Source organism: Siniperca chuatsi, linkage group LG4, assembly GCF_020085105.1.
Source record: "Siniperca chuatsi isolate FFG_IHB_CAS linkage group LG4, ASM2008510v1, whole genome shotgun sequence".
NCBI lineage: Eukaryota > Metazoa > Chordata > Actinopteri > Centrarchiformes > Sinipercidae > Siniperca > Siniperca chuatsi.
This window is the reverse complement of record NC_058045.1, coordinates 24,705,340-24,717,989: the sequence shown is the minus strand read 5'-3', so window position 1 is coordinate 24,717,989 and position 12,650 is coordinate 24,705,340. Positions and strand designations below refer to the sequence as shown.

The 12,650-nt window shown below is 40.0% G+C and overlaps 1 protein-coding gene across 2 annotated transcripts in view; it reads right to left on the bottom strand.

Annotated features, from left to right (window-relative positions):
- si:ch211-266k8.4 (USP6 N-terminal-like protein) overlaps positions 1-12,650 on the bottom strand; it is a 68,158-nt gene that overhangs the window by 30,384 nt on the left and 25,124 nt on the right. For both annotated transcript variants that reach the window (XM_044194055.1, XM_044194054.1), the window contains exons 11-12: positions 2,024-2,125; positions 35-225 (exon numbers count right to left, since the gene is read on the bottom strand). In XM_044194055.1, the coding sequence (XP_044049990.1) occupies positions 35-225; positions 2,024-2,125 (293 nt within the window). The remainder of the gene's footprint in view (positions 1-34; positions 226-2,023; positions 2,126-12,650) is intronic.

The following is a 12,650-nucleotide window of genomic DNA, read 5'->3' as shown; positions in this document are numbered from 1 at the left end:
TAGTGAAATAAGCTGCAGAGAAAATAAGCTTTACCTGAGCTTGTGTTAGTGAAGCCGAGGTCTGACTCCTGAACACTCGTCCAGGTGCAGGACTATGTTGTTTGGGCTTGGCCTGTGTTTGAGAACCCTTCTCTTCAACCCTCTGTCTACCCATTGGGTCCAACAGGTACCGCTGGGCCAGATGCACCACCCGGGTCAGTACACTTTTGGCCCTGGTAACTGAGTCTGCAGGTAAAAAAAAAAAAAAAAAAAATCAATATCGTGAATCCTCCTTGGACTAAATTCTGGTTCTCAACCAGAAATCATCAAAGGCTTTCTTCTGTTATTACAAGGCTCTGTAAAAGCAGAAAATGTAATTTAAGGTGGTATGAAAATGTAAAAACACCATCTTATTATAATCACACGCCCTTTATGCAGACATCCAGGGCCTGAGCACCACTCACTTACAAAATCCTGGGGACAACCCTGTGATGACACTGTAAGCAGTGCATCGTGGAGTTACAAAATAAGCTATCATTCCATTACAGGCAAACCCCTACTGAATTGCCCTTGTGCATGTATGTGTGTTTTGGTGTGTGAATGTGTCTTTGTTATACACAAATGAATGTTATCAGTGGCTCACCATATTTACTCAGGGGGCAGAATCTGCCTGCTTAGGCAAGCTGTGAACACAAATACCCACTTACACAATGTACTGTCCGTGTTTGTGTGCAAGCACACTCATGCATACAATCACAGACACAGATACTGAAGCTGTATCTCATGTTATATAATACAAGGAGAGCATGAGATTAAAACAGTATGTGATCATTTTTTACTGTGCATTGTGTATCGAAAAGAAGCCTGAATTGCTTTACCATCTTAATAACATGACAACAATCTAACTTCATCACAAATTTAGCATTATAACAATTTCTGCTATTTCCTGGAGTCAAATGTATTATAGTATACTATTCAAAAATATTATGCATTTAACTCTTTTTCATTTGCTTAGCAAGAGTGCTTTTACCTAAATGTAGTCCTGGAGCTATGTTTCTCTGGGGTCAAGTAGAGACTGTATACCATTTTTTTATACCAAGTAACACAAGCTCATTAAAATACATCTGCCTTGTGCTTTCTGTGTTTCAAAATTATCATAATTTAATGTTTATTTGTATAGGGACAAGTACATAGAATGAACAAATGCCGCTAATTTACAATGCATGTCCATAGATGGGCCTTTAAAATACACAAAACTCAGCTACAAAATATGCTAAACAAATTCTATTTTCTGTATTATGAACAAAGTATAAAACACATGAATCACCATTGCAATTATGGCTAAATCTAAATGTTCTGTACAAATAAAAAAAATGACTTACCTGGCGTCAATGTGGTTAAAAGCACAGCACTAGGATTTGGACTTGGATATACTTTCTTTATGTGGCAGAGATTTTATTTTATTTTTTATTTTATTTATCAATGTTTATATAGTTTCACTGTACCAGCCGTGTGTACTTAGACTTGCATGGCTTAATCTTTGAGACAAGCATATGCTACTGGCAGGATTAACCAGGTAGCCCTGTGCAGAAAGTATACAGTTTGGTGAGGGGTGATTTACTGTAGTGGCAAAACTGGAAGTGTGCGCTTGAGCTGCTCTAGCCTCTGGTTAACATATTGTTTAAGGCCTTAAGTCTTTAAGTTATCCAATGACAAGCAATTTAGGGAAAATATTACTAAGTCTAAGATTGTCTTATAACAGAATTGTGATTTAATGCACTATTATGCAGGCTTGTACTTGTAAACCTTTTGCATGCAACTCTGCCCTATGTTGTACCTGCTGAATTGATAGTGATTTAGTACCACTGACATCTTTCTTCCTGTATTAGCTGGGACCATTCACCAGTCAGTCTAAGATAGATGGGTGTAGGAGGTTTAGACCTGTTGCACAGACTAATGTTGTACTACCACACACAAAAAATAGAATGAGACAGACGTTAAAAATGTATAGATACACATGTAGAGGCATAGGCTACACACTCACCTTTCTCAGTAGTCCTGTCTCCTGAAGGTGTTGATACATTTACTTTTTCTTTCCCTCCACTGACTTGGGTTGGCAGTATGGCCTTTTGCTTTTCACACTGTTCTGAAAAAGAGAGCGCCACAAATTTAATATATAACATTAGCTGCCACAGTAGCAGTAGAGGTCAAGTTACATTGTGGGTAATGTAGGCAACAGGTAGGAAGAAGAATGCATTGATTAAAAAAAGAGGATATCTCTGGTTCTGCTGCATCGATTTTTATCCTTGATCCTGTCCATTGTGAGTCAGAAAATGTTATAGAAGTACAGCACAAAATTGGTGGAGAACTCTTTGGTCCTTTTAAGACCATTTAAAGAAATACTATAAAAATTAATGAAAGGAGTCGCTCATAGTGATGAATCCACTGAGAAATACCACCCTTTAGCTCTATGGAGCCTTATATACTTTCGATCTTTGTTTTGGTTTTCTGACCAGCAATTCCACTCTCATCAACCTTGTTTCCAACCGCAGCAGGAAGCAAAAAAGCTCTAAATCCACTGTATGCTACCTGCCCAGAACCAAATGGCAGACACACAAACTTAGTGAGTAGATGATGAACAGAATGGAGCATTTAGCAACTAAAGAGACAGATTTGTCACCAACCAAAGAGATATTTTTCTCTGGGGTTGATGACTAAAAAACAAAAGGATTATGCTAAGCGGAGAAAGAATATTAGACTTACTAAGTCAAGTGGCCAGAAAAAGCCACTCCAATTGAAGCTAATGTTGCTCCATGTCTGCTGGGGGTATAACTAAACACAAGCTTAAAAGGATAAGGCTTCTGCCAAACAGGAAGAGCCAATGATAAATTGCAGTGTCTCCTGGCCTAATGCGAGGTCTTTGCAGAGTCCTCAGTAGGGTTATCTTTGATGTTAAAACAACTCCATTTCCCAGACACACCCTCCCCCCCTCCTCCTATAGCCCATGGCTCTCTCCCACTGCCTCATGTCTCTCTCTCTACTTCCTTCCCTCCCTCCGATCTATCTCAATCACTGTCAGACATCGGTTAAGGAGAGGTTCCTTTCCACAGCCAAATGCCAATTTCAAAACACTGACGTGTCACAGCATGTCTCCCGTTAGCCACCCAAAGACTGACTGGATAAGAACGTATGGCATTTTGAAATAAATTAACAGGGGAAATGAGTCAAGTATTGTAGGACTGACAATATGTTCACCCCTGTTGACTCAGCAAATGTCTAAATTTAAACCTCTTTTAGCAACTCCACTCTTTTCTTGGATGATAGGCTAATAAGCCAGACAATTAGCATCATATATTACTTTCGTATTATAGGCATAAATATGTTTTCATAGAGTCAAAATAGTCTAACATGTGCACATACAAACACACTACATGCATCAACACTGGTGAGCTCATCGGGACAGTTTCTGTATGACTCAGAGTTGTAATGAGAAGGTCTTAATGACTGTGTGTGTGATTTATTGCTGGAACTCAACCCTGTGCAGGTTCTGCTACTCCTTCCGAAGATGCCACCCAGCAGTCAGTTTCATTCTCACAGTCTAAATGCTCTTAAAAAAAAAAAAAAAAGTGTTTGGGGAAACACTGCACAGTACAACTCCAGTAACAGATAAATCCTGACAATTTTCTGTTACATATAACAATATTCCACCCATCTAAGAATTTTGTATAGCCCCTCATCCAGTGCAGGGACACAGGGGGCTGCAACACATTGAGCGAGAGGCAGATACACCCTTGAGCCAGAGGATTTGGACCCATAGTCTGGCTGTGAGGTCACGGTGCTTATCACTGAACCACCATGCCACCCTTCAATTAAATCTACAGTATACAATATTAAAAGGGGGTTTGTCCTTGCCACTCTCACCAAGTGATTGCTCATGGTGGGAATTGCTGGGTCTCTGTAAATAATATTATAAAGAGTACGGTCTAGACCTGCTTTAAATGAAAAATGCCCTGAGATAACTGTTATCTGTTGATTTGGTGCTATACAAAAATGAATTGAGTATGAGGGGTCTGGGTTCATGGCAGTCTAGTCCAGTTTATCAAAAGTTTGGCAGGAGGAGGGGTGAGATGTGTGTCTCAGCTACAGCATCAAACTGCAGTATACTGCTGGATTACAAAGCCTTTAAAGGGAACATAAAAACCCACAGCGAAGTGCTCCAGGTGAAGTCACTTTGCAGACAAAAGCTAACAGAGATTTAAGTCCCAGTGGCATTGCAACTAGTGATGGCCCAAAAATTCTGTTTTTAGAGGATATTTCTTGGTGTCACGTTAGAAGGCCTGAATGCTGATTAACAATTGTTATTTTCGCCATCAATTCCAATGTATTTGTCTCAGTAACCTACCCTATTATGGCATGTCTACACAAGAGGAGCTTCAGCCACGTTTTTCAGTTGTCCTGTCTTACGTGCGTCTGACGGAACAGATACATTGTTTTAATCAATCCGACTGTCTACACAGGCCGCCCAACGGCTTGCGTTTCACTATATGCACGTACACGCAAACCCAAGGTGTTTTATACTTCAAGAGTATTTTCTCCCATTTTTTGCAGGTAACTACAGTGATTGTGTGTTGGGCTCTGAATGCTGCCAAAAAGCAGGTACTGTGCCTGAACGCATCCTGTGTAGACACAGATGGAGGACTGAAGCTGCTGCTGCTGCTCTGCTAACGCTACACATCCTGTGTAGACACGGTGTTAGGGTCAGGTTTTGCTCGAACAGAACTACTTTGTATGACGTGCTGTCCGACCAATTGTGTGAAGAATGAAGGAGAGAGCTAGAGAGAGAAGTTCACACCCTGGCACCTTTCTCACCTCTGCACTGCTGTCCAATCACGACATGAAGTGGGTGTGAATGTCGGATTGTCGGAGACAATTGAACCATGAGTAAGAAAAACGAGGATTTTTTAAACTTTGTGTAGCCAAGGGATTTGAAGAACAACTGTAAGTTTAGGCTTAGTGGGAATGTGGCTTTTAGACTGCCAGGGATCTACAGATAAAGGAGAGTAGGACAAAACTTGCAGAGATACAAAGATAGAAAGCTACTATAGGTTGTGCATAGTTTCTACTGAAAAGATACAGTAGTTCTTGTTCCGTTATGTACAGCTATTTTCTAATTTTGTAGTTTGAGTATGGCTGGATTTGGGAACATAAAATGTGTGTGATGCAACCTGATTTCAAAATCTGTCAGTGTTTTACCATTCCTCTGGGCCTAAGTATATTACTTACTTTTGAGTTAAATACTTAGGCCTAGAGTTGATGCGAGTTGAAACTGCCATTTTTTGCCAGACTGAAAACTAACTCTACGGCTTTCACTCTCATTTTTCCTGCTCTATTTCACAGTTTACTTGCTTATGAAATGGTCTCCTTTACTTTGAAATAGCTTTAACAATACAAGTTCTTTAACTCATATTTCAACAGAAAATGGCTTGGGATCAAAGTAACTGCTCCAAATGAATTAATCTTGGCTCCTGTTCAGCTTTAATTGCTACGATTGTAACATAACCAGCCTGGCCTTCAGCTGCTGTTTCAAAACAAACAGTAGCTTGTTGTAGCACAGGTTGTTCTGTCACACTGAAGTGGACCACTGATCTGAAAAGTACCATGAAGTGCCACTGAAGAGGAAAAACAAAACATATCTATATATTTTTAAATTATAGGCTTTTAAATTGATATTATAGAACAAACAGCTAAAAATAACCATATGAGAGCTTTAGTCCTTTAGTTTGGAATTATTAACAGAGCAACATATCACAGGCTTACCTCTGACAGCTGTCAGACAATCAAATAAGTCTACCAAAGAAGAGCCTCAGCTACTCACTTTATACAGCTGATGCCAAAATAAAGGTTTAGACTAATGCAATAATGATAGATGCCAAAACACACATACACACCCCATTCTCACAAAGTAATGACAGGGCTGAAGACATGTACAGTACAATATCATATGGAGTATCATAATGTTTAGCCAAGCTAGTGGCTCGGCTCTAGGAATGGCAATGCTGGTCAGTAGACATTTCCTCTTATGAGGCAACACCATGTTCACCCCCGCACACCCCACCCCCAACATATAAATACGGCAATCAACCGTTAGAGTGGACCGTATGGAGTATGGAAAGACTGAGCGGCAGATTCACAAAGAATGAATTGTGGCCACTGATAGCACCATGAATTGCGCATCATTTGTAACCGCTATCTACTCATGTGGAAAGAGATGTTTGATTTGAAAGAGAACTTATTCTAATAATAATTATAACTATTCTAATTATCTAATATATCCACCACCTCTTTCATTCGTTTCTATCTACGGGATGTGTCATATTTTTCTATGACTCGCGCTGTATGGAGTGTTATTTGGGGTGCTTTAACTGTGCGTCATGCCTCTGGGCACATGGAGAGACGTTTTCTTTCCTTCTCTGCTGGACTGTTACAGTACATAACCACCGCCGTTTCCGCTTCTCACAGCTGTTTTATGTTGTTTTACAGTTTCATTCCCTCATGGTGAATATCAGGTATTGTAGTGCTCTATGCCACCTGTGCGCATATGATGTACTGTGATGCGCTATTGCTTCGCCTGGCTACAATCCGTGCTGCCATGATTACGTGCGACACCCCTTATAAAGGCGCTTCAGTTACCACCAATTTCACTCTAACTGTGTGTGGCTATTAGCGCTGGTGTTTGTGAATTTGACCTTGTTTTTCAATGAGGCTCATCTGCATAGAAAGGGGCCAATTTTGCACCAAATGTATGCATATTACCTAATTTATATACCTGCAAATAGCACCGGAGCACCGAGACACTATTTGCTTGGCAGCAGGGTTAGGGGTGCAGTTCACCCGTTGTGGTTGCTTTGAGAATTACATAGTTTCTTTATGTCATATTTATGCAGATGAAGTGGCCGCAAAAGCCGCACAATCCTTTTGTGATTTCACCCCTGAGTGTGTTTGTCAGGGATACAAAGCATTTTTTGAATCTGTGAAAGGGGCGTTAATCTAAAATGGGGTGTTTAGTTTCTCTTTGAGTAACCAAACTTCTACTGTATTTCAAATTGAAGTGAAACACATTGGTGCAGGAAGACTATTTTCCTCAAATCCTCTGCCAAGTTTACCTTCAAGGTACCTCCAGATTTACAGGAGGCTAGTGGATATGCTATCATGGAACATTACAATAAAATTATATCTGAACTGACTATAGCTCATCAACACAATGTGATCAACTGCAAACAGGTCACCACAAGCACATGATATAACATGGGCTCTCTAAACATTTCACCCACTGATATAGCACTTGAACACACTGCACGTTTAGTACAGAATAGCTATGTGTAGAGACGGTCAGGGTTGAGTTTGTGTCAGACAGTCTAAATTGTAATTATAGATATAACTGTTGGCCTCAAGGTCTGTTATAAGACACACACAGCATACATACCCAGTATATTCACAAACAGACACACAAATATATGAAAACAAATTACATAACACAAACAGTGATGTGGTAACTTAACGCTATTAAATTAAAACATATGGTCAAAATCACAACTCACACACACGTAAACAGTTAAGAATGTCAGCGTTGGTGAGCTCAGCTCCGGGGTTGCACTATGACTCAGGGATATAATGAAAAGGTATGAATGACAGTGTGTGTTTTACTGCCCACTCTCTCTCTCTCCCCGTGTGTCTCTCTCTCAAAGTCAGTTTCAGATGACAGAGTACTCTGCTGATTCCTCAGTGTCCAGGAATTAATGCTGATGACACGCAGCCTTTTGAAGGTTGTGTTTTCCTGTGTTTGAAGCGCCTGCCGTCCTCTGGGAGTTGGCGAGGCAGCACACCTGTAGCTGGGATTAAATAAGCTCTAATGTAAGGCTGGGCTCAGCAGATGCTGTGGCCTGGGAGCACACCGACACTGCTCAATGGCAGCTTTGAAGTGCTGATCATTTACGAAGGGGGAAAAAGGAGACCAAAAAACTAAGTAATGGACACAGAAGATGTCTTGAGGGAAGGAATACAGAAGGGGAAGAGAAAGATGGAGACAGATTTAAAGATTTCACTCCTACATCACCTAAACACCTAGCCAACAGGAAAAAAGATAATAAGACACAGGTTGTATTTGTTTCTAACTCAAATGTGACACCTGAAAATGATGCCCTCTCTGCTCTCCCAAAGAAACTATTGGACAGTTTATACAGAACGGACATTTAATCTGAGCTGAATACAAGAGACAAGCCAGAAGAAGATATAAGGTTTTATTGGAATAAGAAGAAAGGATGCTTGCCAGCTGTTCTCAAGATTGGAATACCTAGCTTAACATAATGACCTAAGGGCAAACCACAGTTTGGACTGACGTCTGTATTAAGCATTTTTTGATGTGTTCTTCACTGTAATGAACACCAGAGAAGAGTCTATCAAACTGAGCTTAGGTTACATGGACAGGAATCAGATTTGTTTTGTAAGGATTGCCACCAGCATGACCTCGAAAAGGATGACACCATAACCAACTACACTAGTTGGAGAGAATGCGATGGCAGTAACGATACAGCCAGTTATGTGAAGGCATTATTTAGATTGCCATTTTTAATTATTTAATATATTGCTCAAATGCCAAATTTACTTGGATTTTGTGGTGATTATGGGCCACACCAGTAGTTAAAAAATGCTTTTATTATGGAAAAACGTGCACTTTGTGTTGCATACGTTTTTAACGATTAACCAATTATTGATTATTAACACGTCCGACAATTAACGAAACTCCAGGAAGGCAACTGTTTAAACCTTCATCTAGTAACTACTATCCTTTATCTATTCCTTTATGATACCCAGCGCTCTTAAGGCTTTGTGGAGTGAGTTCCCCACAAATCCTCTGCAGCCTACCTCAATAGGCATGCATCTATCCTTCCAGCCCTGCGTGTGACAGTTGATGACCAGCTGTGGCCACGGCACTGTCAGCTCCATGATGATGATGTTCTTGGTGCTCTTTGAGACCAGGAGAATATCTGGCCTCAGAGTGGTACTGACAATGTGACAAGGGAATCTCAGCTGTTTCTCCAGGTCCACCGAGAGCTGCCAGTCCTGAGCGGTTGCCAGGATCGCTGCTGCACTCCTATGTCCTGCCTGTGGTTGCTCTCCTGCCTTTACAAAAAGCAACTGCTCGGGTGGTGGTGCGTGCTCGGCTGCTGATTCCCTGGCTTCTGCAATAGGTTTCAGCACCTGATTGTGGCGCCAAGTGTATCGGCCCTAGCACAGTGCTTTTGGACAGGAGCTCAATATGTGCTCCAACAACCCTCTTGCTGAGCACAGTGGGCAGTTTGGAGACTCCACTTTGCCCTCTTCAGCTCCAACAATAATCTCTTGGCTGGTCCTTATCACAGAACAATGGACGACAATGAGAGCTAGTCACGTTATTTGTTATTTTAGCCTACTGGACATGACTCTGATCAACCTCCAATCATCCCATGTCCTTCCTCTGCACAGTTAGGTAACACAAAGCACTGTTTAACCTTTACTACTGGATCCAGTCTGCAAAAAGATAACGAGCAGAGAGGAGAAACACAGGGAAAAAGAAAGGATTATAGATTAAAGCTGCAAGCAGGGTTAAACGGGCCCTCACCTCCATGCGCCTCGGAAGGAGCAACAGTAACAGTCTTGTGACCGGAGGCCGGCTGACACCGCTCTGATTCTTCAAGACCATCGGGCACTGCGCAAACAAGTTAAATATCACTTCCTGTGTCCACTATGTGACGCTAGAGAACATGCAGTAATCATACACGGTGTTGCCGTGTGTGTAGATCACACACTAAAACTCCAAATTAGCCTTTAAATGTCCTCAGCCCGGGACTCTTATCAAGCATGTGAAATTTGGAAAATATCTGATGATATATGTAGCTGAGGTAGCACTGTTACTAAATTTGGAACCCGCAATTTTCAGCCTCCTAAAGGCCAATTTTTTAAATGTGTAAAAAATTTAAATTGACGCAGGAAAACCAAAATGGCTGACTTCCTGTTGGGAAAACTCTCTCAAAAGTAAGTGAAATATGTTTTTTTTATGATGAGAGCAATGATCCACCCAAATCTCATGAAGATCAAAGCAACTTTTCCCCCAACTGTGGCGTGCATTTGGGGGCATTCTAGAGCCCCTTGGCCACGCCCGAGCCCAATCACTGCAGAACTTTGCGATTTTCACCAGTTGTGACATGTGTGCGAAGTTTTCGAGCATCCTAAGCACCTCAAAAATGCATTTGAAGAGCAGAAAAATAATAATAATTTCTACAAAAACAATAGGTTCCTTGCACTTTCAGCACTCGTGCTCGGGCCCTAAAATGACAGAAAGGTAGAAGGTGAGAGAGAAAGAAATGAGAGAGACAGGAAGGATCCTTCCTTCGTCTCTCATTTCAATGGTAAGTAAAAAAAAAAAAAAAAAAAAAAAAAAAAAAAAAAAAAAAGGAAAAATGGTACCCAGATGTCTTGTGTAATTAGAGATAAGCTGATAACGTGACAAAAGGGAAAACAGAGATTAGTAGAGCTGCTCTCTGTGAGATAATGACATTGCTCACACACTTAAGCACACAGGCACTCTCACTCAAATAGAAGTATGTTACTGCACAAATATCCACACATGTGGGCGCCCCCAAACACCAATGTATTAGATCAATGAATGCTGTCACACTACTGGCTTTTTAATGTTTTGGATTGAGATCAGTCAGCACTTTAACATCAGAGTCACTGTTTCATTTGAAATCCAGTGTGGAGTAGAGCCAAAACAATGAAAAACATATCACCATCCAAATACTTATGGGATTGCACTGTACGTGATTCTATTCTTGTATTTTTGTCCACCTTTTTAATTCTATTTTTTGAAATCCAAATTTTTCTATGGTAAGTAAGTGGAACTAGATGCTGAATCACTGAACAAAGGTATTTGTTTCTTCTTCAGTTGGGCTTAACAAGGTTTATCCAGGTACTAGACTGGAGGTGTGGACATGTAGATATTTTATCAGTTTAGCTCATCGCTAACATCAAAGTTGTTTATAGTTCAAAGCCCTCAGCAGTCGTCCTAAGATTCCTCCAAACTCAGAGGTTAAATTAAGGGTATAACAATGGAGAATGAACCGGCCTATAGTATTTTCTCTGACTGGCCTGAAAGAACAACTTACTATTTTTCTCTGAGAATTAAAGTTTGGAATTTTGCTTTATTAGATACATCAGGTCAGACGTGTATTTATTAGGCTTTATTAGCCTAAACAGTGGTTTGGTTAGTCAGATTACAATGAAATACAACTGATTTATTTAGTCTGTGCCGATAAAGATGGACAGAAAGGGTAAACATGAGAAAAAAACAGTAGGGAGGATGAAGACAAAAAAGAGGGGTAAGATAAAATATGAAGACAAAGATTATGAGTGTGAGCAAGGGGATTTCCAGAGAGGCTGTAGTTCACTTACAAAGAAAAACACCCTGCCTTAAAAAGAAGTCACAAAAGAAAACTCTTCTGCCTCACTCTTATGCTACATTTTCAACACTTCTCTCTAACATGATCTTTCTCTAAGCCTAGTAAACAGTTTCATTGGCACAATGACAGTATCCATACTGACTGAGGAAACAATTTGGTTTAAAAACTGTTCACACATGAAATGAATTATAGCTTGGATTAAATAGTCTGTTAGAGCTTTTTACTCAAACATGTCATACAAACATATCATGTCTTCATGTTTGTCATGTTTTTCAGTGTGTGTTTGTGTGTCCATAGCTGTCTATGTGTACAGTCAAAGTAAAAAAATTAGCATTAGAACAGAACAGATGGAGGAAAGTAGATAAAGAGGCTAAAGAAACATAATATACAACGCAGCCAGGGATGTAGCCAAGAAGTTTACATGCAAAATACACACAAAAAAGCAAGGTCAACACAGAAAAATGACATTAGCTATAGAGTGAACAATGTTAACAAGGAACAGACAAAATTTAAAACATGCTTAGACATGGTATTGAAGACCATCCTATTTTTATCCAATCCAATTAGGCCAGGTAATGATATTACTGTACAATCAAACTTGGTATTTAACAAAGTATTATTATTAAAATGATAAGGCTGGTGGGGTTCAATATTTTTCTTATTGTCAACTAATCCCATGAAAAGACTGAAACCAACAGTGCCAACACTTTCTGGCTTCACTAACTTAACAGTCCAAAGCCCATTGGTTCCTACTGAAGACATATCTTTCACTGGGCACTGTAGTTTTTTAGCAAACTTAACTTAAAGTGGAATAAACAGTAGAATTGTTAGGGACAATTTTCAGTCGAGGATTAATATGCATTTGGTGTTCTAGTGAGTATTTACAGCAGCAGGACGGTGTATGCGGGACTGACTTAAAACTAATTAAAGAGTGTGTGTGTTCACTGTAATGAAGGAACATGTTGCCCGGTGAACAAAATGGCTCACTGATGTAGTTTTAGTGTACCATTTTACAATTGTGACATGATTATGTGTATTGATTATGTGTTAAATGGATTAGGCAACAAATGTATGCAAAATATGGAGCTATACAGTAAGTATATCCATTCCTCTCTATTAATTCCTTACTATTATTATTAATTAATGGAAACATGAGACACTTGTGTGCTCTAGCGT